The 23,335-nt window shown below is 39.3% G+C and overlaps 1 protein-coding gene across 8 annotated transcripts in view; it reads left to right on the top strand.

Annotated features, from left to right (window-relative positions):
- The window catches only part of DIP2 (disco-interacting protein 2), an 89,652-nt gene that overhangs the window by 35,413 nt on the left and 30,904 nt on the right, over positions 1-23,335 (top strand). For 6 of the 8 annotated variants that reach the window (XM_088029579.1, XM_088029583.1, XM_088029577.1 and 3 more), the window contains exons 1-2: positions 7,184-7,364; positions 12,990-14,847. The exons of the other annotated variants lie outside the window; for them this stretch is intronic. In XM_088029579.1, coding sequence (XP_087885705.1) covers positions 13,110-14,847 — 1,738 coding nt within the window. In that variant the 5' untranslated portion in view covers positions 7,184-7,364; positions 12,990-13,109. Of the gene's footprint in view, positions 1-7,183; positions 7,365-12,989; positions 14,848-23,335 lie in introns of those variants that run through there. 8 annotated transcript variants of the gene reach the window in all.

Raw genomic sequence — 23,335 nt, 5'->3', positions numbered from 1 at the left:
TAATAAGTGTGTTTTTTCGTATCCTACACGTAAAATAAAAGGCAAGACGCCTTCATAAATTGTTCACTCAAATTGTTTGCTTTTCTTTGTGCTATTGAGCAAGTGCGCTTTGTCGAGCTTTCGGGATTAAGACTGGAAATACCAGTACGAAATGAGAACAAGCAAAATAGTGAAAATAAACACTTATCTATTTCAATCTAAACAGCCTAGCTATAAATCCTATTTGAGTTTCAGCAAAGTTCAAGTTTCTCTGTTACATTATCTTGAAATTACAAACATATAACGGGTTTCTGGATATTTTCAATTTGCTGTATTCAGCTAATATTTAAACAACACTATACACCTACCTATTTCACTGTGATATTAAGGCAATTTACACAAGTCATAAATTATAATAATTGCTTTATTGGACTACCCGGATACGTATTTGGAAACGTTACATTCCCGGCAGTTCTTCCTACGTTCTGCGAACTTTATCAGGTGTTCACTGTTCGCAATCGCATAAAATGAGCTTTTCATAAGCGAAAATAATTGATGCAACGGACCACTAATCAAGTCATTAAGGGTCCGGAAGCTCCGGAGCGTTAGCGAAATGACAGAAGCACAGCTTTTGCCCCGTAATTAATTCACTAGTTTACTTGGGAAAACCAGCAAGTTCCACAACCAGCTTAGTCAACTACCAGCATTACCCTTGAGGGAATTGTGGTCCTTTGTGGTGGCCACGGAGGGAAAAAACGAGCGTTTTATATGTCACTATTTATAGAATTTGTCCTGCAATATGAGATAAATAATGAGTTCTGTAGGTTTGCTCAGAATCTGGAATTTATTTGTTTACTTGCGAAATTATATTTGATAAATGCGTCTGCTCGGGTATAAAGCTAAATAATCGCGAAACCTGTTCAATATAAACGGACAGGCTCTTTACTTATTGTACTGAGTGTATTTTTATTGAAAGCGACACGAATTGTCATTTTTTTTTGTGTTAAAATGGGTCGAGGACATGTTACAGCGTCTGAACGATAGATTTTTTAACAATTCGTGTAATTAGACTCGCTGAAGTCAAAAGCACTCTTCACAATCCAATTTAGAAATTTTAGTTGAGTATTATTAATGTTTTTGTAAGCTCGAGCTTTTTGTTGCGATTCTATTGTTCACAGGGTAAGATTTTCGATCGTGTTTTTGCCCGCTTTGTTTCTCTCCATTATTAATGAGATTTCTCGCAGGTGGAAATCAAATGATATTGCCAGTGATTAACCGTAAATCATAATTTACTCTCCTGCAATTTGAATTTAGTATTATCTCTGGCAGTCCTTTATTATCCCTGCATCCTCAGCTATCATTTACATCGATACGTTTTCCTGTTGTCAGCCGATAGCAATAACGATTCTTGGAGGGAAATGTTAAAAATGCTCCGGCAACGCGCGAATCTGCAATAAGCCCACTTGCACGAACATCCTCTTTTTAGGAGCGTAAATGCAAACCTGTCGTCGTGTAAAATATGGGGCAGTTAAATATGAATCCGCTTTGCAGCCGAGGTTCCAGATTTTTAATAGGGGGCGGAAAGCCCTTAAAATGTTGAAAAAGTTGAGATTAATGAAATGTTTAGCATGGGTTTGTTTGACAAAGCGAATTTATTATCTTGAGAGATTAAATTGGTCTACTTACTTAATTGGCGCTCCTGAGGAATACATGTGTATTTGCCTGATTACAATGTTTAACTCGTAGATCTTCGGGTTTAATTAAAGGTAAAAGACAGACGTCTAATATTAATTAAACTCATTGCAGTGAAGCTAATGTTTTTACTATGCTAATTCATATTTAATCTCGTTAAATAATAGCTCGTCTTGATGGCATCACAGCTTCAAATATGGAGCCGTTTTCAGAAACTCACTTACGTATTTAGGTAAGAGAGCAAGTGGATTCGAATTGTGTCACAACTCGCGGTTTCTTTCAACTAAGAACGACGTTCGTGCCTTGCATTAGTAAAATGAGACACTTGAGTGAATTCCGAAGCATCCATGTTCTTTCGTCGAGCAAAAATCCACCACTGCTCTCTCCAACTAATATCAATCTCAATATGAGCACCGTTACCATATTTCACGGTTTTATGTTCTTCCTTGGGAGTTTCCTTGCGAAAATAAGAACAAATTCAGCCCACTTGAAATTCCGAGCTTCGTTTACGTTTGTTGTTACAGTTGCATCTAGCATTTTCCAGCCGCTGGAAAAACAAGGTACTTGCTATTCCAGCGTTGACTGCCGGGAATCGTTCCTCAAGAAAGTAATTCTTTCAGAAAACCGCATTTCAAACATGCATTACTCGTCGCATTGATTTTTTAAGAACGACGGTATTGGACGGTCTTTCAAAAGGACGGAAATGGAAAAAGTGTTGTATATCCCGATTTTGCTGAATTTCTGCAACGTGCGATTATCTGGTTTCTTGTAATTTAGAAATTTAACGTTTTTCTTTCGTTTTCAGGTAAGCAGCGGACTTAATACCGGTAATGTGGTGAGTAGCACGTTTTAGGTTTAAGTCTCTGTTTTATTACTCCGGGAAGTTTGCAAAATTTTGTGCAATGACCGCTCATCATTCATTGTACCTAATCAAGTTTGAGCTTAACCCTGAATAAAGTTTCATCGTTTATTCCAGTTGAGTTGTTCAGAAATCAGATACCACACTGCTTCCTTGTCGAGATGTGTATTGTACCATAACAATGGACAACAAGGCTATTATCTCGCGAGATAATAAAATTCCCACATTTTCATTACAGTCTTATGTAACTTGATCGTTTGGATGGAGGAGACTCGGAGTTTAGCATAATTTCCTGTCCGTCATTCAATTTATAGGTTTGTTTCCTCGAAGGACACTAATTCCGTATGTAAATACTAAACGGACGTTTGTGACCTTTCTCATGTTTCCTTAATAAATATGTGACTTCGATGGAAGGTAGTAGGCGACATTTTCCTCTTACGGTTGCTACACCTTCTGGAAAACTCCGGTCTAATCATGATGGATACGTTGGATCAGCGGGGTTTTGGAGGCGGCGCAACATTTGGATTTTTTAAGGACAAAGGACTCATTTTGCGGCTCAAATTAGTTTCAACATAGGAACTGTCGTCGCCATTAGGATTATGCCAAGTCGAGTAATAAAACTGTCGTGTTACCTGCAAGTGCAGTAAGCTTTATGGATCAAATTATCACGGCGCCTCCAACTCGCCGAGAAAACTTAACAAACCTACATAATAAATTCCGGAGTTTTATAACAAGACATCCAGCTGAGCGCTGCAAGGACCAAAGATACTTCACGTTTCAGGAGCTGACACTTTGTAACGGTGCCAGCGAGTGCATCATTTTTGCCTCATCAAGGGATATTATGAATGGATCCAAATAAAATTGTTTCGAGCCAACACTTTTACACGATATTCACCTGCTCTGAAACCGCAGACTCGGTTCGTTGAATGGTTTTGATCAAGGTCGCCCGGATGCCCACTCGTCAGGAATCCGCAAGTTAACAAAGGGCCTGTGGGCCGATTCCATAACACGACAACGCCGTTCTTCGATTCCGACAGTTCTAGGAACGAAAGCTGTTTTCTAATAACTATAGCAGGAAACTCTTCGGGAAGCGGCGCGCAAAATGTAAAGATAAATCTTCGAAAAGCCAGCCGCCCGGAAGGAACAGCTCCGGGCCGGATCACCGGATCAGCGTTCGGGCCGCGATATTTTGACCTGGGTGTGTGTCATTTTTAACGTAATTGAAATTGTAAACGCTTTTACAGCTCGAACTCGAAAAATACAGAAGTTTTACATTTGGATGGATTCTGTTCATTTTTTGTTGATTTTCTTTTTATTGCTGTTGGGGGCTTTGAACTTGATGCGGGAGTACAATCGAAGCAGCTCTTCAGAACTGAATGTTCTTATGAAGGTAGAAAAAGTATGTCAACAACAGCTTCTTGTTTCTAAAATTGAAGTAAATAAATGAGTGGAAACTGATTTCTCATTTGCTCCATCAGCTTACTTCAAAACTTGGAAATAATGGAAATTTTGACTAGTGGCGTTACGAGCGCCCGACAACCGGAATCCGCCCTATTAGACGTAAAAGCTCCTCCATAATAATTCCTTTTAGGCAAAGCCGATATGCCCCAGGAAGTCTTTGTTTTCCTACTCAAAGGTCACGGCAATATGATCAAAATTTCCCCCGAGTAGATAATTATGATGACCGGAATATGTTGAAAGTCGCTTTGCGATTCAGCCAGTCTTTGATGCCGCTTTTATCATCGTAAATTTCACACTCGCACTAGATTAACTGATTTCACGTCCTCACAAGATTTCATTACGTCAAGAAATTACAAGTAATTGGAAAACGACTGCGGGATTGTTTCGTTTCGTTCTTGTTACGGTTTCTTACAAAAGACGAGCTTGCCAAGAAATGCCATCGCTGCAGTACTGCACTGCAGGTTACCGTGGCGTGATTTTTTCGCGTCCTTTCATTTACGTATTCACGATCTGAAGCAGTGAAAATGGAGAACATTATCTTGGAAGATGAATGAAAACGAGTTTTTCTTCAATTAGAGTCGGGATGACTGAGATTATGGCACTAGACGAACCTGTTCTAACAGATTACATTTTATGTTTACTCGTTTACTAATTGATCCGATATAACACTGAGAGATGTTTGTTTTTGATATTATATTTAGACGTGGAGTAAGCTAACTTTGGGGCATCACACCGAGGAGGTTGACCGACGAGCGGTTGGGACGCTGCCAAAAAGTTGTATTGACATTTTAAGCGCTCGAAAAAAAAAACTGGAAACTATAAATTTGTACGAAAACACGCCGCCATCCATCACATTGTTGCAACAGGATCGTTTTTACGATTCGTGTAAAGACACCTACATAGTTCACAAACAAAGCAAATTGCGTCTGCTCTTGAAATAGTTTTGTAACGGTTTTTAATGAGATGTTTAATTTGCACACAAGACTACAATAGATACGCCCGTGAAAATGAAATCTTTACCTTTCGATTTTCTTTTCATTTCACGCTTGACGTATGGGAATGGTAGCGGGATTAGATGGTAAAGTGGATGGATAATTTGTTCATTATGTATCAGTAGAGAGCCTCTTGACTCGCATTTCTTTATTGACTAACTCGAGATTAGTGTCCACTTTATTAATAAGAATCTAAGAGCAATTCATAAATGTATTATGAGTGTTTAAGTCGTATGTAGCGATCAGGGAAGTCGAGCCTGCAGATGCTTCTTCAGGTTCTTTGACCGATTATGGACGTACAAGGGTACGGTATTTATAGGTGCACACCACGTTCAATAACTCCTTCGTATTTTTAATTAATTGAGGCATTCCATATGCTACTTGTCGTTAGTCTTTGTTAACACGGATGAATGCTGGACATGGAATAATGAAGATTAATGAAATGCATTGATCGAAGTTCGTTCGTACGCTGGTGACTAACTCCTAACGGTATGACTTTTTTTGCGTGATTCCTTTATAATCTTGGATTTTTATCCAAGTTCCAAAACCAAATTGATTAGTACGCCCACCAGAAAATTCCTTCATCTTCGATCGCTCACGCTTCGCTTGTTAATTTGGATTTTATTAAAACAGAAAACATCTTAGAGCTATAAAATGTACAAAGCTTCATGAATATTCATTAATTCTCTTATAATTCCGCCGAGATAATCCGCCCGAAGTGCAATTCCGATAAATGCAACGGATTGAAAGCACCGGGCGCTGTGTTTACAGTTTTCAACCTTGTCAAAATGGTTAATCTGTTTGCCGAGTATGTTACCACACTTTTAATGTGCGTGTAGTTGGAAAAACTGCACAATGGAATTGTAATTATCCATTACGCCTAATTTTGAGCGTCCAAGGATTCCCCGAAGGTGACTTTTTGCGTGAAAAATTAATTTACTGTAATTCCATGAGAACACCCTGAAAAACACTTAAAACATTGATAGAATGGAAACTTTTCATACACGACCTGGATCCACAAAAGAAGCGCGACACTAAATTTAACTTTTATGTTGCAATTTTAAGAGGGTGCTGTTTGTTTTCATTGCTCCACTATTATAAGCGCCGGAATGTTCTTCCTGGAATCGAATTCTCCCGGACATGCCAATCTGCAAAGTTTCCTTGTAAGAAGGTATATAACTGCTAAAGTTTCATAGGTCGGCTGCCGCTTATTCCCAGAATAATAAACTTGTTTTTGGTTGTTTGGGAAAGACCGGAGTTTAGCATGCTCGAAATAAAATGGCCGCGTCAAAATCGACCCGCAGTTTCTTGAATTGAATAATTTTAGTGGAATTTTAGCAGAGGGTGGTGTTGTAAAACTGGAACAGGTAATGACAGCGATGGGGCTGCATTCTAATTGTTTGTTACTTTTATGAGAACAGTAACAAAGGCACGGTTTGGGAGCGCAATTTGACGTTTTACGATTTGGCGAAATTTAAAATAATCGTCAGGAGTTATCAACGGTTTTAGTGCCTTCGGCGGCCTAAATATTTTGCGATGTTAAAAGAGGTAATAATTTTGCGCCTATTCTGTTTGGGAAGATTAGGAAAGTTACATCGATTGAGCTGTAACAACTATCTGGTTATAGAGTGGCAATTAAGTCAGGTAACAGATATGCGGTTGCCAATATTGTTTATGTCTCAATTAAGCGACTAATTACCACATTTCTTTATTTTACTGGCGATTTCTCTTGTACCGAACACTGATAAATGTTATTAGATATACCAATGGAAGCGTAATCAGAATGTTTTCTTTTTTATTTTGTATTCTACACGCATCTATTCTTGTAAGTTGTCATATCCAACTTGTCCTGAATGTAAAATGTCTTCACAAATTCTTTTGCTTATCGCCAATTTATACGGTAAGCACTACCTCCCCGATATCCACTATCATTTTTAGGTCACTGTGATAACCGCCTCTTCCGCCTTTTTATTGCCGCTAACTTTACTCGTTCAAACTTTGAATATGAATAGCATTTGGAAAAACCTTGCCCGCAGCAAAACTCCGACAATACAATTTCTTGTTACCTGAACGCCAGGATGGTGAGCATCCAGACCGCATCTACACGATGGTTCGCAGAGAAACCAGCGAGATCACTCTCTCTTTTGCCCCCCTGGGTCTCCGGTGCCCCGCCAAAGTTACCGGTCGGTCCTCCGCAACAAGCACGGTACGACCAGTCGTCCGGTCGCGCGTTCTTGCATCGACATCGAAAGAGTTGTGTGCGTTGATTTGGATGTGTTTGTGAGGATTTTTGACATGTGCGGATGTGATGGCGTAAAACGCCTTCTGTGAAGTGGTGCGAGTGTTTTTGTGACGGGTTTAAGTGAAGACTTGGGATTATGGTAATTCTCATTTGTTGGCTTTGTGTCTCTTGAGTGGATAATCTGGGTAATCCTTGCAGCAGAAAGACACAATTGCGTCTCTTGTCGCATTAATTAATTGCAGTGCTATGAGTTAATTTGACGTAGACGTGCTCGGGATTGCCTTGAATCTTGAAATCTGTACCAGTCGTGTCACATCACCGGGCGGCGCGGCGGCTTCAAGACTGTTTATTTAGATTTGCGATTCTTTTAAAATAAACTCCTCTTCGTCACCGTGTAATTAAATTTAGATTAAAACAAATTCAAGGATACGCAATTGGTAATAATAATCGCTCACCGGAAGGCGACAAAAAGTCACCACATTCCGCGTGCAAATAATTACAAACTACAGTTGTATGAGATCCGGATTTTGAATCGAGTCATGCTGACACTGCTTCTAGAACTTTTGTTAATTTCTAATAACTTCAAAAAACTGTCAGACACAGAAATATGTTTCTATCATATCCAGGGAGCTTGAGTGGCAGAGGTTGTTTCGTTCATTTTAGAAAAGAAAAATTGCAGCCATCTTTTTAATGTTTCTTGTGCTTTCCACCTGAAACTACCGGATTTAATCTGAATGAGTTTTTTAGTTAACAATTTGTCTGTCTCGGGAGTGCCACTTTGTAATATCGAGCGTTTTGTCTAACTTTCTCCAAGGGTGTACGTTTAAGGTAAAAGAACATGGTTACATCATGCCCAAGTGGGTGTATTTTAATCAATGAGCAATTGTAATTGTACCTGACCTTTGTCTTACAATACAAAATAAACAATGCAAATGTGTTTTTAAGTACTTCGACTTGAGTTTCCCCTAATTTAAATTCCGATTTGTCTTTTTTAGAGTTTTAAAGCGGTAAAGCAAACTCGAGCTTGATAATATAAAATTTAGTTAATTGGTTTTTTAATGATTCCAGGATTAAGTTTCGTGTCATTTAAAATCAGTATTTCGCTCCCTTATTTGAATAATGCCGTCATAAAACTGTCCAAAATTAAACCCAGCGTACTTTGTTTACTATTTTACATCAAGCGCACGTTACATAATTTTATTCTTAATAAGGCAAGGCATGGTGGAATAGTAACATTATCCGAGAAAACAATGCCGATTATTGTGAAAGTGTAAAGATGAACGCACAATGAGCCATTGAAAATGCACCATTACGAATGCACATAAACAGTAATTTTTTCCGTTTCGTGCTCCGGAAAACATAAGAAAAGTTGCGTAAATTTCCCGAGCTTCCGCCTGATTCTGATATGAAAATTCAAGCTCGTGTCTTAACCGCGCATGTAATTTTTTTACCGTTCCGGTTTACATACGCGCCAGTTTACTTCCTGAAGTGTCGAGATTAAGCTTTTTTCATGGTTGTAAGGAAATTTCACACTCTGGGCGTTATCGCATCAATGATTAGATCAGAAAAGGACCTCATTTTTGGGTGCCTGCAGCGATCATATTAATTTCGAGTCAAGTTTATGGGTGTCGAGATTGTAACCGGATAACTACTTGTAGGTCCATACGGTTCTTTGGCAGATAAAACATTAGACATGCGAGCTTGTTTATTTCCGCAATTTTTGTACTGTCTCGACCTAGTTGGGCATTGAAAATTGAAATCATTGTGTTGACGCCGATGAGCTTATTTCCGGGTGTCTAAACATAGTCTCAAGTACATAAACCTCTAAACGATTCTAATTTTTCTAATCCAGTCAAGGTCTGTTATTTATTAGCAAGGTCCATTTAAATCTTGTCGCGATCAAAGTACAATATTCCGTGGTAATAAATCAACGTCGATGCTACTCCATATATTAGAAAAACACGAAATTTATATCCCACACTGTCCCGATATTAAACATTTTTTTTAAATCTGACTGATCCAACGTGTTTTTTATCGCTCGACCTGCATGACACTCATAAACTTCCAACATTCATTGTTCTTCCTTTCTCTGGTAAAATGGTGAAACACCCGCAACTGAAGCCCCCTGTTGAGATTACGTTATAGTTGTCACAACTAAAAAGCAAACGAGTGCTCAGCATGAATTTCCTTCTGCGATGTTTGTCTTAATTGAAAACATTATACGTTGGAATGGCATCAAACTCTCAACGCCGTCTTCGGCGAGCAGGCTTGCCAACAATGGGTAGATAACTGTCGAGGGTGCGCCCACAGCAGGATTGGTTGGTTTTAATGATGGTTCTGCGGCTGCCTTGAAAGGCCAGTCTCCATACAAGCAAATAAATGTATTGTGGAGTTGGCATATGCGCCCAAAAGCACCAGCAGGTGTCGGTAAACCGTTCACGATTAATCTTTTTTGGTCAGGTCTTTAACTCGATCGTAATTGAATAATGGATTACCTCTCGTTGAGTACATTTAATTGCTTTCTAATTTCTAATCAGTTGAACGCATCGATCTGCTCATAAATAAACCGGCCGACGTTTATAGCAAAGGCCCATGCGTTCGTTTCGTATCATGTCGCTTTAATATGAGCAGAGTTTCGGCGGTGTAATAGGCGATACAGGGAAGATAGGCTATCGTCGCAACCGATGAACTCTCACTTTTTAATAACATCAGACCCTATTAGTCGGATCCCATTTTTTCGAGCACGTTTAGACTAAAAGTGTCCTTTTAATTACCTGGCGACCCACACGACTCGAGCGAAATTAAAAGTGATTATCTGGCGGTAAACGGTGACACACCTCTGTTTTGGGGGATTTAAATAAATTATGTTGAGACGTGTTCTAGTTGTGGGCGAACTTGTTGGCCGTATCGTAGGTATTTGAATTGATTTATCAAACAGTCGCCATTATACATTTAAATCCATGTTTTATGGTAATTTCAGGTCCTGATATTAGTGCGGTTCGTTAATTTCTCCAGAAAAACTCTAATGTCTGTTTTATCCAAGTGTCCTATTATTACCCGCCCCGGATTTTTTCACGGTTGAATGATGTAATTGCAGTTATTTCCATACGCTCGTCTCGGTTTTGTATATACAGTTGCTAATTATGGGAGTTTATGCTTTAATTAAAACAGCACAGGTGATGATTTATATGTGTAATTACAAAAATGGAATATGGAGAACTAATAAAATTTTACGACACTTCCGTGAATTGGAATTTAATTTTCCGGATCGAAAATAACCGGAATCGTTGCTGTGTTTATTACTATAATTCTAACATGATCCAGTTTCTACATGAAAATGAATGTTTTCACAACTGAAAATCTGATTAAATTGTTGGTTCGGTTAATTTATTCCACTATCATCGATCTCTTCGCTTTAGGTAAATCATTATGCATTTGCGGCAAAATTCTGCAATTCCTGGTTCAAACAAGAGTTCTGTTTTTATACGCTTTGGTGATTTATATTTACAAATGAGAGTTTTATTTATTAATGTTACTTTCTTCACATGACTTTCTGTTTCGCTGAATTTCACATTAATAAATTACGTCCATTGTGATTCATAGGAGTACAGTTTTTGTGTTGCTACAATTTATAGACTGGAGCCATTAAGTTGTATTATTCGATAATGTCAAAGCGTGTTTCGTATCTCAAATGTCCGATTTGTTTGATACACTTTTCCAGGAATTTCACAGCGATTGATTGCTGATATTAAATACCAATTAAATGTAAATGAACGGACAAGAATTGCGGCTGATCAACCGTTGACATTCGTTAGAGGAAAGTTGATTGACGTGTGTTCTGAGGAAAATGACGGAATTATGGACTAACGGAAATTTATTAGTGCCACCGGAGCTGCAATGTTTTAAACGAAATTTATTATTATTTATTAGTTTATTTTTTCTTGAATTTCCACATTAAGTGGATAAACCACAAGTGTTGTACTTGGATTGAAGATTTGTGTGAATTCAAACAGAACAACTAAATCCACTCAAAGGTTATGTCGAATGCATACCAACGTAAGAACTTTTTACCGACACTCTTGTATCCAGTTATGCAAAATGATTGCGGTATATTTATGAAGAAAACGTTATGCACACAAGAAGATAGCAATCTCCTGAATGAACTTTGACTATTCCTGATCAGAATATCAGTAAAAAATTCATAATAATAAAGTGAAAGTCCGAAATGATTCCAAGTCGAATTTCCTGCTAATTACGGTCATAATTAAAGGCTTTTGAACGTGACTAATACCATCCAGGAAGAGGATCAAAGACTTGATTTTTTCTCGTTGCAACAGAGTTAATTAAAGATCTGTCTTAAGTTTATGAAGTTATTGGAAATAATTTTTGTGTCCGATAAATGGGTGAGCGCAGCTATATTTCAATAACTTTTAAAAGTTCCGGTTATGCATAATTTATTTACGGTTATTTCATTAGAGTAACGGCGGTGTCCCGCATCCAGGAACTGAAATTTTGTATTTGCCATGAACTCATTCAAGAAGAAAGCCCAAAGATGCGTCTTTTGTAAGCACCTGATTTATACAATTTTAGATGCTTCTCGTCTAGACATCATTATTGCTTTTTGTGTGAGCCCGAGATTATATCGATTTCGTCTATAAAATAAATCGAGCGAAAAGCTTGTAGCATTGCCACAATCGTAACTTTGTAAATTTAAATCGAAGATGTTAGTAACCTTTTACAAGGAGAACGGCATTTCATGAGTAGGATCCGACAATGTTTTAGTATTTTTATTGATAGTATTGGAGAGTTTTTTTCCGGATGCCATTTCATCGAACGCTTTCCATTTCTAGCAGCAAGGTTATGCGTCCTATTGTTGCTCATTGAAAGCTTAGACATGGAACTAATAGAGTTAGTCAGCTAGAACAGAATTTTTGCGACCTGAATAGAACATGTCAACATTCTCTGAATTCGTGCCCTTTAATTTTTGATGAAACCAAGGAAACACGAGCGCTTTGTGTCAACGGACAATTAATGTGTGGGTTCAATTTTTCTGCATTAGTATGCAATGTCTTGACAAGACGTCCTTGTGTGACTGTATAAACAAGCACGTTTGGAATTTTGTACTGAATTTGTACGTTTGGACTATGATAATGAACTGCTAATCAAAGACGTGATTAGTTAGCTTCTGGCGCACTCGAAGTTACCGTTACCGGTTACGCGACGATAGAGGAGCATTCCGCCTTTTCTGCAGCGCCGCAGCTGGTTTATCGAACCGACCAGTTATTTTATTACGGATAATTTCATCATCTCCGTTTCCTGGTTGCCTGTGTCGTCTGCTCCAAAGCCACGGTCAATATTGGCTAAGCCGGAAGACAACCTCCTTGAATACAGGACCGAAACCACAAAAATAGAATGCTTTCAAATTGTGATTTATAACGTCTTAATTCAAAAAATCGCGAAAATATGAATCGCAGTTAAACAGTCTGCGTCTGATAAGATGCTTCCTGGTGCGGTGATGGATGGCACAAGCTCGTAAATGGAAGCAGCTTGTCTACATCCACTGCTAGTTAAGTGCAAAATCTGTCAGAATTACTCCGATTATGATTGATTCGCAGCGCATTATGATAAATGTTTGCTAATACCATAGTTTTAAGAAAATCCCGTTTTGAAATTCAAGTCTGCGATGTGACGCGATTGCTGCAGGGACTACCACAAGAGACAAACGTTTCAAATTGAATTCCGCCATGCTAATACGTTTATGTAGGTGCAGCAGAACTTTGTGGACTTCTCGGCCGCAATGTCACTGGCAAGATGGGTGGATGTTGTGCATTTACCAGCGACAACGCCGCGTGTGTGGTTAAGAGTTGAAACTTAGGCGCGAAACATGAAGCCAATTACTTTCGAAAATTTGCGGCGTCTGGTGGGCGGGGGTCGAAAAAAGAAAGATAAGGAGTCGTCGTTCAAGCGGAGTGATTCCTTTAAACGGATATCTATAAGAAAAAGTTACTTGGATCGAGGTAAAAAGAAACACATTTCGAAATTGGAAGTTGCGACACAAACTGTCGCCGAGGAGGAGTTGTTCAAGATAATAGAGACGACAACAAAAGTCGACTCGTGTGTTCAAGTAGACAAGGCTGAATTGGGGAGTTGCGAGGCGAAGTGTGCTAAGAATAAAAAAAGTGATTCTAGAAGTGGACCTGGACAAAGTGTTATTGCGTACGGGCAGTGGTTGAAAGGTATTCGCAAAGATGAAGTGCCCGTGGTCTCGGGAATTAAAGGTTCGGAAAGAACGGTCATTTACGTACCGGCATCGGACGAAGTGCGACCGAGCTCTCCCATTATCCAACAGCTGTCTTGTTCGCCGGTGTTCAGAAAAAAGTCCATGCCTAAGGAGAGGAGCCCGACTTTACAGCGCAAGGAAAGTAATGATTCGGCTGTGGAAATGTTTCCTTGGGGAGATTCTTCGGATGTGAAAAAGTCCCCCTTATTTCGAAGAAAATCTCGCCAGTCCCCGGCACCATTGATGCCAGATTCGGGAACGGAAGAAATGTGTTCATTGTCGATAAGTTTGGGGAGGATTTGGATGGACGCTCCGCAAGGAATGGCTCCGCGAAGTTTAGAAATGCCGAAACCGTCAGGATCGGCCGCCCCCGCTCATCATTCTCTTGACAGTGCTTTGAAAGATTTGAGAGACGATCCGATTGTGATAAACCGCCTGCAGAAGAGACCCACACCGCCTGTTGCGAGGACTTTGTCGTCCACCAGTAACACGACGGTGTCCACCGGACTGTTTTCTAGTAAAGATTCGGGGTTTTCGTTTTCAACGACGGCTCCGAAATTCAGTGACTTCCATTCTCACGTGCCAGTATCGTCTTCCAGAGGCTTTTTCCGGAAAAAGAAACCCAAACCGAAGCTCTCCGTCAGTAGAGACGGCTACTTCAAGCGCACGAGTGGCGCTTTGATCGAAACAAAGCGCAGTTCCATCCGGCGAAGAAGCAGTCGCAAGAAAAAGGGGAAGGCGGGTAAAGGAAAGAAAAACCGGAATAATGCATCGAGGAATGATTTGTATCAAGTGGTTGTTAGTCGTCCTCCTCGCTCGTTACGTTCTTTAAAATTGGACCCGATGATATTCGTTCCACCAGAAAAACGAAAAACTTCCGTGACCCGCAAGCAGTCATTTAAGATCGGAATGCGTGAAATAAGGAATTTCAACCCTCTAGACAGTTCGATGTATTCGAACAGGAGTGTAAACGAGAGCGCGGATGAGGGTTTGTACGAGAGCCTCCCCGGAGAATACGACGATCTCTCCGACGAACAGCCCCTCAGCGGGCGCATCTCACGCATCAGTCTACGAGAAGAAGACTACGATCTTCCTTCTAATGCTCTTTCCGAAGAGTCAATCATCTCGGGAGTTGTTAGTCCTGCGGTCAGCGACGACGACGCTAACGACCACAGCTCATCTTCCAGTCCTTACGTCGTCCCTGGAGTGTCACCAGTTCCTCGTCGAAGGCCAGTTCGCCGGAAGAAATCAGGACTTTCGCATAAACGCAGCATCACTTATGTGGTTAAACCCAACATAAAACGAGCGCCTTCCACTTTAAGGAGGCCCACGAAGAAGTTAGGTGAGTAGACGAGCGATTATTATAAAACTTTTTTAATTGGTGGAGAAGAATTTCAATTAGATTCTTTTATTTCGTGGAAGAGTGGATTAATGCGATTTTAATTAAAAAAGTGTTAATTCGGATGATTTTTCCGCCGCTTTTCCACGCCGGTAATAATGCTTGGGAGAATGTACAGTAGTTGTATAAATTGACAAGGTTAAAGAAATGTACTACCATGTTCTTGTGCAATTCCACGGTGGGATGCTCGGGGCCGTTTAACACCAGTTTTGTAAGAGATTATTGTAAAACCGGTATGTTTAACACTCGTAATAATCTCAAGTAGAAATGAAGATTTTCTACTTTGATATGGTTTTATGAATTGTGCTCATCACTGCAGAAACATTTTTCTTTTTTGTGCTCTACATTCTTGCACCGGGATATGTGAAATTGTAACAAGTTGTTTTATTTCTCTTGACATCTAGAGCGGAAATATGTCTCCAAAATCATTGAATGTCACTGGTGCTAGACGAGCAGTCGGATAATAATAATTTGCAAATTAGGTTTCAACGCCGAATTAAATTTCATTTTCTTATCTGAATAGCATATATCTGAGCTAAAAAACGGTTTCATTGTTCATTTAAAACAGTCCGATTCATTACGTGGCTATAGATCTTAACGAGTAAAATGCAATTTAACCGGGCGAAATGCTTAATTTCAAGTAATCACGGAATAACGTTAACTTTCCATCTTCTTCTAATTAAGCTTCTGTTATAAGTTAAAGCGGGATAAAGCCCTCGATTACTCCGAAACCTATATAAATTATATAGGCAAGAATGTATCCGGAAAGGGAAATTTTGTGTTCCGATACAACTCATAGAAACAACTTCCAACTTTAATTTTAAATGAAGAACACGCCTCGTCAGGGAAGTTTTTATCATTGATTTCCCATAAAATTTTATCCCGATAAAAGTTACACTCTTCAAAACTTGCTCCTCATTTATAACAAATGATTTATGGTGCCCGCCCAAGACTTAAAGTTAACATTTAATATTTCGTGTTTTTTAGCGCAAGAAAGTGTCACAGATGTGCGGAAAAGCCAAAAATGTTCAACAGAGTTTCGTGTTTTCCCCACCGAAATGCGAGTCGCAAACTTTTCGACATAAAAACTACAATTTAGGTCTTCATATTGTACGTGAAATCCTATGGTTAGAGATTGCGGTTATATATTTTATGGAAAACTTTCACTGGAGCGTTTCATTCAAAACAAAGTCAGGGCGTGGGAACTGTTCCTTGCTTTGAACCGTACTGGCTCAACCGAGATGGATTTGCTGCCAGATTTTTCTGATCTACGGAAATGTGGATTATTGGATCTTTTGCTTTGCATCAGCGCGATCGGAGATCTGAGAGGCCGATTCTCGTATTCGTGCGAAACGATTAATGTGCACAAAAACGAAAATTTGACACTTCGAATTAAATTTTCTGAAGGTTTAGGGACTTTTAGGGTTTTCGATGTTGAGTTTTAGGTTTTTATGTTTCTAGGTTCTCAGTTTCTCAAAGACTTTCTTCAAAGTCACGGATTCTCCGGTCATCGACGCTGATTTCTTTAGATTGGATTAAAATTTTTAAGTTACACATGCTTAATTTATAACTATTAAAAGTGTCGAATGAGTTGTAAGACAGAAAATTTTAAAGAATTCGCAAAATCTAAGAAATAAATTGAGAGAATAAAAAAATCAAAGTTCAGAAAAATATAGTTATTTTAGAAACCCACAATGAATCTGAATTTCGAAGGACCTGTCTGAAGATCTCAAAACTAAAAAATAAAAAAAATTAAAAAATATTTTATTTTTTGAAAAAGGAACGATGGTCAAGCTTCCTGGAAATTTCAGAACGCTAAGAAACCTATAAGAAATTTAACTGGAAGAATCTTGAAAAACTGGGAATTTCAATACTTTTAAACAGAAGAAACTTACATTATAAATATTAAAATCTTTCGAGCTTTTACTAAAAAAGCAACAAACGCGATGATTGAAAGGTGTCAAAGAGGCGATCATAATGGGAAGTAAAAAGTGATAACATTCACATGTGTAGTTTATTTTGTTCTCATGGATTTTGTTCAGATGAGCTTAAACTGTCTCTGGTTAATGAAGTTTTTGACAGAACTAATACCATTTCGTTTTGTTTCCAACGTCAAACCATCGCCATCGGTATGTATTCAAACCCAGCATTACCGCTTCCACTGTCAAACCCATCAGACGTGCGGAAAGTTCGTTTGCGTCCGCCATTTCATGATCGATGTGCAAGCATTTGCATTCTGTAAAAATCCCGGGAGTTCAATCTGCACCTGATGACATCTCCATATTCCTGCGTTCTCCTGAACCGTGAAATCCTGAGACGATTAGGATCGGAAGCTTCAAGTCGGTGTGGGTGGCTGTTTTCGTTTTGTGTCGAGATCGAATTAACAGGACCTTTTATCCTCTTGACCAAAGGCTTTCTCGTTGCACGAAGCACGAAGAATGTTAGTGTCAATGCGGCGTCTTGCGCCACCCGCAAAGTTCGTGATTCTTATTATGAAGCAAGCGGTAACCAGACACGCTCATCGTGAGCTCGTGATGCCTTCAAGAGACTCCCGCTTTGGGCTATGGATGTGCTTTTCACTGCCAATAGACAAACAGAATTACTGCACTGGAACACTTAATTAGATTCATTAACGGTCCAACGTTGGAAGTTCGTCTTCACGTACACATAGGATCGCTTTAATCAGGATAAGTTGCAACAGGACTTTTATTGATGTTGGGGCGAGGACTTGAAAATCTAATCACGATAATTAATTGATGCGTTATTGAACTCTTACGCAGGACGTGTGTGGGCAATTTGTTATGTGTTAACTCGTTCTTTCATGGTCACCATAACGGTAGGACTGAAAACTTTCACCCGTGATCTCAAATGGTCATGTTTGTAGAAAGCATGCGGCTGTATATGGAAGTTTATAATTTAAGACGTTCGGTTATGTAATGGCGTAATCCTGTTTGTAGTAATTAAGGTGCGACCAATGTCACAGTCGGGGCATTCTAGTAGGTTAATAGAATTTGCAGCAGCGGGGGCTCTTTTAAAGAGACGATTTCAGTTTCTGCCGTATGAAGATAAACTCAAACTTGACATTCAAAGGTCTATCGAACGGAAGATTAGCAGAGCTGGTGCGCCTAAATCGTCATTGTTTATTCTTTTAAATCCACCCATCTAATCAGCTATCTATAGTCACAGCCGCGTTCTCACGGTCCAGTTAAACCCTCGGGCAAGAAAGTGACTTCGGAAGTGCGTAGAAAGGCAAAAATCCAGTGAAAAGACGATTAGCGGAAACGTCGATTTGCCAAAAATAGTGAGACTTTACACGAACTGCAAACGTCGGAACGGTTTTATCATTATTCATTTTTATATTTAAGTTCGTTGAAGCACAATTTAATTTTCAGAACTCGGATATTACAACCATTTTCTCTCGAATCCGTAACGTTTGTGGATCGTTTACATTGATCAGCGAGCTATTCATCCAAATTAAAGGTTTGGGATTTGATTTATGCCGCAGTTAAACGTTTTATCTTGCGAGACAAGTCCATTGAACTGTTTGTCAATTTTCATATCTCGCGTTGCGTCACAATTGAGAATTTTAATTATCTTGGAGATCAAGACGGATGTTGTAAAATCAGTGAAGGGTACGCAAGTAATTCGCTAAGTTCACTTTTTTATGCAGGAAATTTAGTAACTTAACGGGAAGATGCGTTGATAACGCGCTGTGGCGTAATTGAATTTGTTTTACATGGATATTACTTTCTTTTCTTGTTATGCTTGGTAACTGTGGCAAAATTTCTTGCTCTTCCGGTTTGCGTGTGACATTTTGATCAACATTGGTGGCTTTATTGCACTCCTAATCGGCTTAGACGTTATGTTCGTTTTTATGGAAAGCAAAATTAGACGACCTTTCATTTTAGGTATTGCGGAAATTAAGTGGGACGTCGCGACGGAGGTGTTATTGTCTCAAATTGATTTAAATTCGTACTAATGGCCGCCCAATCTAATATTCCACTTGCGTGTAATTACACGATGACAGGTAAATTGAATTGAAATTCTAACTCCATCGGTATTTGTTTCATCGTCAAAATTCTCTTACGCGACGTCGACTTAAATAATTATGTTCCCTCTAACCTGGAGCGAGTTTCCCGAGAATTATCCCGTTAATTTTCGCTATTGAGAGGCGAAAATCGCAATTGCGACAGAAAGGAAAACGCCCACTTTGTGCCAAATAAAAAGGTAGATCACACGCGATAAATCTATTTGAATAGCAAAGTGGGTTTCGCCCACAGATGAGTATCGTGTATCATGACGATACTTCTAACTACATAACGTTAATGGCACAAAATGATACCCCATTAGACTGGCTCGAGCAATAACTGTAAATCAAAATGAAGCGCAATAAAGAATAATCGACGCCACTTTGAAACCATGAGCGATACACTTTTTCTTCCAGGGATCATCGCCTTCGAAATTTAGTCGGATCATTCATAACACGTGTTGAATATTAGTAGGACGCCACGACCTATTTATAAGATTTTGTCGCGATATCAAAGTTTTTTTTTTGTAACCCATCATTTGTCTAATAATAGGCCCCGTTTAAATGGGGGCTCAACTGTATTTTCGTCCACTCGGCAGTTTAATAATTGAGCGATCAGTTGAAACTGCAGACCCTTCTGTGGGCCATACATATTCAATGTGATCTTCACGTCCGGCCCAATTTTTCTCCTCTTCATCCAAGGAGGTTCCGTTGGTGCGATTTGATAATTAAACTGGTAATTAACTCCACCTCAAAGGGGCGTCAGTTATGAAAATAATTGTCATGTTTACAATTGCTTTTGCGGTCCAGATCGAATATGCATGTCATGGGAAATACCGCGGTATTATCCAATAAAAATAAAACCGCTGCACGAACATTAAATATTCTTGAACCTGGCAGTACTCGCGTGCGATTTGATTTTATTTAAGAAAGTTAATACAGATAAGCTCCACTGCCTTCGTGTTTTAAATGCTCAAACCGAAGCGGCTCAATAAGATTAGTCTTCTCCGTTGAGTTATACTTCGGACTTGTTTCGCACATATTTGCTCGACTTTGAGAAAAATTATCAGTGATGGAAATTACCTTGGAGTCTTCCGACGATTAAACTGATTACCCTCATTATTTATCGACAGCGCCGAGTGAAAAAACTGAAAATAAAGTAATAAACATTAAAAAATGATGTCCTTCATTTTTATCACGTTGCGTTCTGCTTTCTCCGGGGCGTGCTAATGTTTAAAGCCGTAATGGAAATAAATTTCGTTTAATGCGCCGTCTTCCAGCGACTTTCATTTGAACCCGTCGTCATGAAAAATGTATCGTTTTCGGACATTTAAGCATCCCCTTGGTGTGCCATAAACTGGTCAAGTCCTGGCGTTATTGGCGGTTCGCTAACGTTCTTAAAGAGCAGTTTGGCACACTTCACACGTTGCATCATCACATAAGGACGAACATTAAAAGGCGCATGCTATAGTTAGCAGGAACAATCGTGAGAAAAATGCTGTTCGGGGTTAAAACGCTACGTCCTTGCGGTTGTAAACATAAATTAGTTCCGCTTGCTCGAACTCGAGTTTGTTCAAGAAAGTTACACTCGCGAAATAAAACAAACTAAATCTCAATTTGCACACAATTAGCTTTGAATTGAGGATATTTGACCTCAAGCTGTTATGCAGACTGGTTATATCACATGGGAACGCCAATTTAAGACTCGTCGCAGGTTTAAACTCCTGAATTTATGGCATACATTTGTTTGCACTGTCTATCTGAATTTGTCGAAAATGTTGATAGTTCCGGTTCCTCGTGATTTCGTGGTTGTTTCTTTCATTACGAGCACATATCCATCTCCTCGGTTGGCTTCATGATTTGAGAATGCGCGTTCGAGTCGTTCGTCGTGAAAAATGTTGTGAAACAGCAAAGCAACCTCACAGGCACCAAACAAATAAGTGGAGAGGTCACGACACGAACAAGATAGATGGTAATGCAGTAAATTCCATTTAGAATGAGCAGCAGCATTTCTCACTGATGTGCAGTGATCCTAGACGACTTCGGGGCGAGGCAGCGACCGTCAACTCTTCGAGATCTCTTCCTGGTCCGTCAGATTGGAACGTGCCAGAACATGTGTCGAAGTGTCACGCGATGTATGTTGTTCCATCGAGCGGAACCAGAGCTCCGAATCGGTTTAAAACTACACGTGTTTGGATTAATTAAATTTTCGGCTTTTCGAGGAGATGAGTAATCTTGACACGTAGTGAGTTGTTGGATTGTTTTTTCATCGTCTGAGCTTTTTCGCTCCTTTAGAGAGCTAATTGCGTTCGTAGTTTCGATTGGTTTTCAGGTATTGTGTACTGGAAAGTGGGGTTGTGCATTTCAGACTGTGTAACACGTGGGGATAATACTGGAAGTTGGAGGAATTCGAAATTAGCATACGGCTTGGCCACTTTAATCACGGAATTAGGTTAAGAGGTACTTCATTTCGCTGTACTTAGCCAGTCGAACTAATTGCCGACAACTTCATGCATACATTACAATCAGTTCCAAATTTCTCTTCAACACATCAGCATTGCTCCAAGTTAGTTTATACCGTGTGCAAATCAATAACGCGCGGTTGTTTTGTCTGTTTTTCTACTTAAAATGCCCACATTTTCAGAGGGTAATACACGTCAAGCAGCTAATGCAAGATTGAATAATGATGCTTATAAACGTACTTGCTTTCTATCAAAATATTTATTGTTGTTTTAAAACCACGACTCCGTTTATGACTTTGAGATAACAATTTTATGCCGGCTTAATGAGTTCTTGCACACTGATTCTTTTGTTGTCTTTAGTGTTGCGAGTTTCATTATGGCGATAAATTTCATCCAACATAGTTGGTGGTGCTTGGTTTCACCGAAAGAATCAAGGTAAGCAATTAGATTCTTTTATAAAATATTTTGTGCAAATCAAAGTTTCTTCATTCTTTTACTTCTGGTGTTATAACATTGTATTGTTCCGGTGACATAACACCAAGTAATTCTAGCATTAAGTAATTACTTCTACAATGAACGGTGAGAACTACATCCTCTATTTGCGACCGGATTTGAATCTGAGATTATTTGTTATTATCGTGTGATTGGTCTACATTTAACAAAAAATTGAGTAATTGCGGTTGCAGTTTCTCTTCCCAGCTTTCTTAAATGTTGGATAACACGTAGGAAAAACTGAAAATTCGTTTTTCTTGGCGTGACTCAAGAAAGATCTTTCGTTTTAGCATTTTTAAGTGGTCACTGAACCTCCTCGAAGGTCGATAAGACATTTATTTTTCCCATCTAATTTTGTATGCATCGTTCATTAGACGCGACACTTGATCGCGAGGATGGTCATCGATTTGTTAGGAAATGTCAGAATATTCAACTCTGTTAATTTAATAGTCGTGTAGGTGTTGTGTCAGATCTTCGTAAAGCAAAAGTCTCGTCACGTGACCACCGGAAATATCTCTTGGAACTTTTGGAGTGTGCAAGAATGTAAAGTTGGGAAATACGGTTCCGTCTTCCGTGAGTTATTAATGCAGTTCTGCCGAGGGGATTTGTTAAGTTTAGGAGGAGCCCACTACAACAGTTCTGGATAGATAAAAGACCGGTGGTTTGTCGGGTGAATAAAATTTCCATTAAAATGAATAAGAGTGCTCCATCGCGTCCGTATTGCTGGACATATCTCGTTAAACATTTACGCCGGTTTAGCATAGATCATGTCGCTGTGGTGGAATGTTCTGCTTTATCAGGTTCCGTGTTGCTAATTCTACATGTAAACATTGCCGTCATTCTAAAAATACCGGCATATTTCAAACCGAATAGATCGCCGTTCGACAATTCGATTAGCGCTGGACATTGTCGGAAGGAATTTCCTATTAAGCAAACAAGGTATTTTTAGTTGAACGAAACTGTACCGTTCAATTAGGTAAACGAAAAGCTTCATCGCCTAGCTTTTAATTAATTCATATAAGCTCCTATAACTTCGACCATGTTTCTGTTTTATTTCCGGCAACATTACATCTTTGAAGCGCCGTCGACCAACCAAGTTCCTCCGTATAATAGCCTATCGACAATACGCTGCCGGGATTATGAAAGCCATACAGTGGGCCCTTAAAGTTTGTTCTTGAAATAGCCAGGACTTAATGAACGCCTTATGGTGTAAAGTTTTAACCATCTGTTAACAATGTCCCAAAGCCGATTTTCGAGTTGATATTTGGACAAATTTCTACGCGTCCGGGGCAAATAACCCGGAATATGACCATTAAATTTTCAAATTGGTTAAATTGATGTAGGTACCGCGAAAGCAATACAGACAGTAAGCCGCGCATATAACAATAAAATGCAGTATGGATGCTTTTTAGCGAAGGAACTATAAAGCGAACAGCTATTTGTAAAGCCG

The sequence above is a fragment of the Gnatocerus cornutus genome, chromosome 2 (assembly GCF_029298725.1).
Source record: "Gnatocerus cornutus isolate USDA-ARS CGAHR chromosome 2, icGnaCorn1.1, whole genome shotgun sequence".
NCBI lineage: Eukaryota > Metazoa > Arthropoda > Insecta > Coleoptera > Tenebrionidae > Gnatocerus > Gnatocerus cornutus.
The sequence above is the reverse complement of the archived record's forward strand: the minus strand, read 5'-3'. Positions and strand labels throughout refer to the sequence as shown.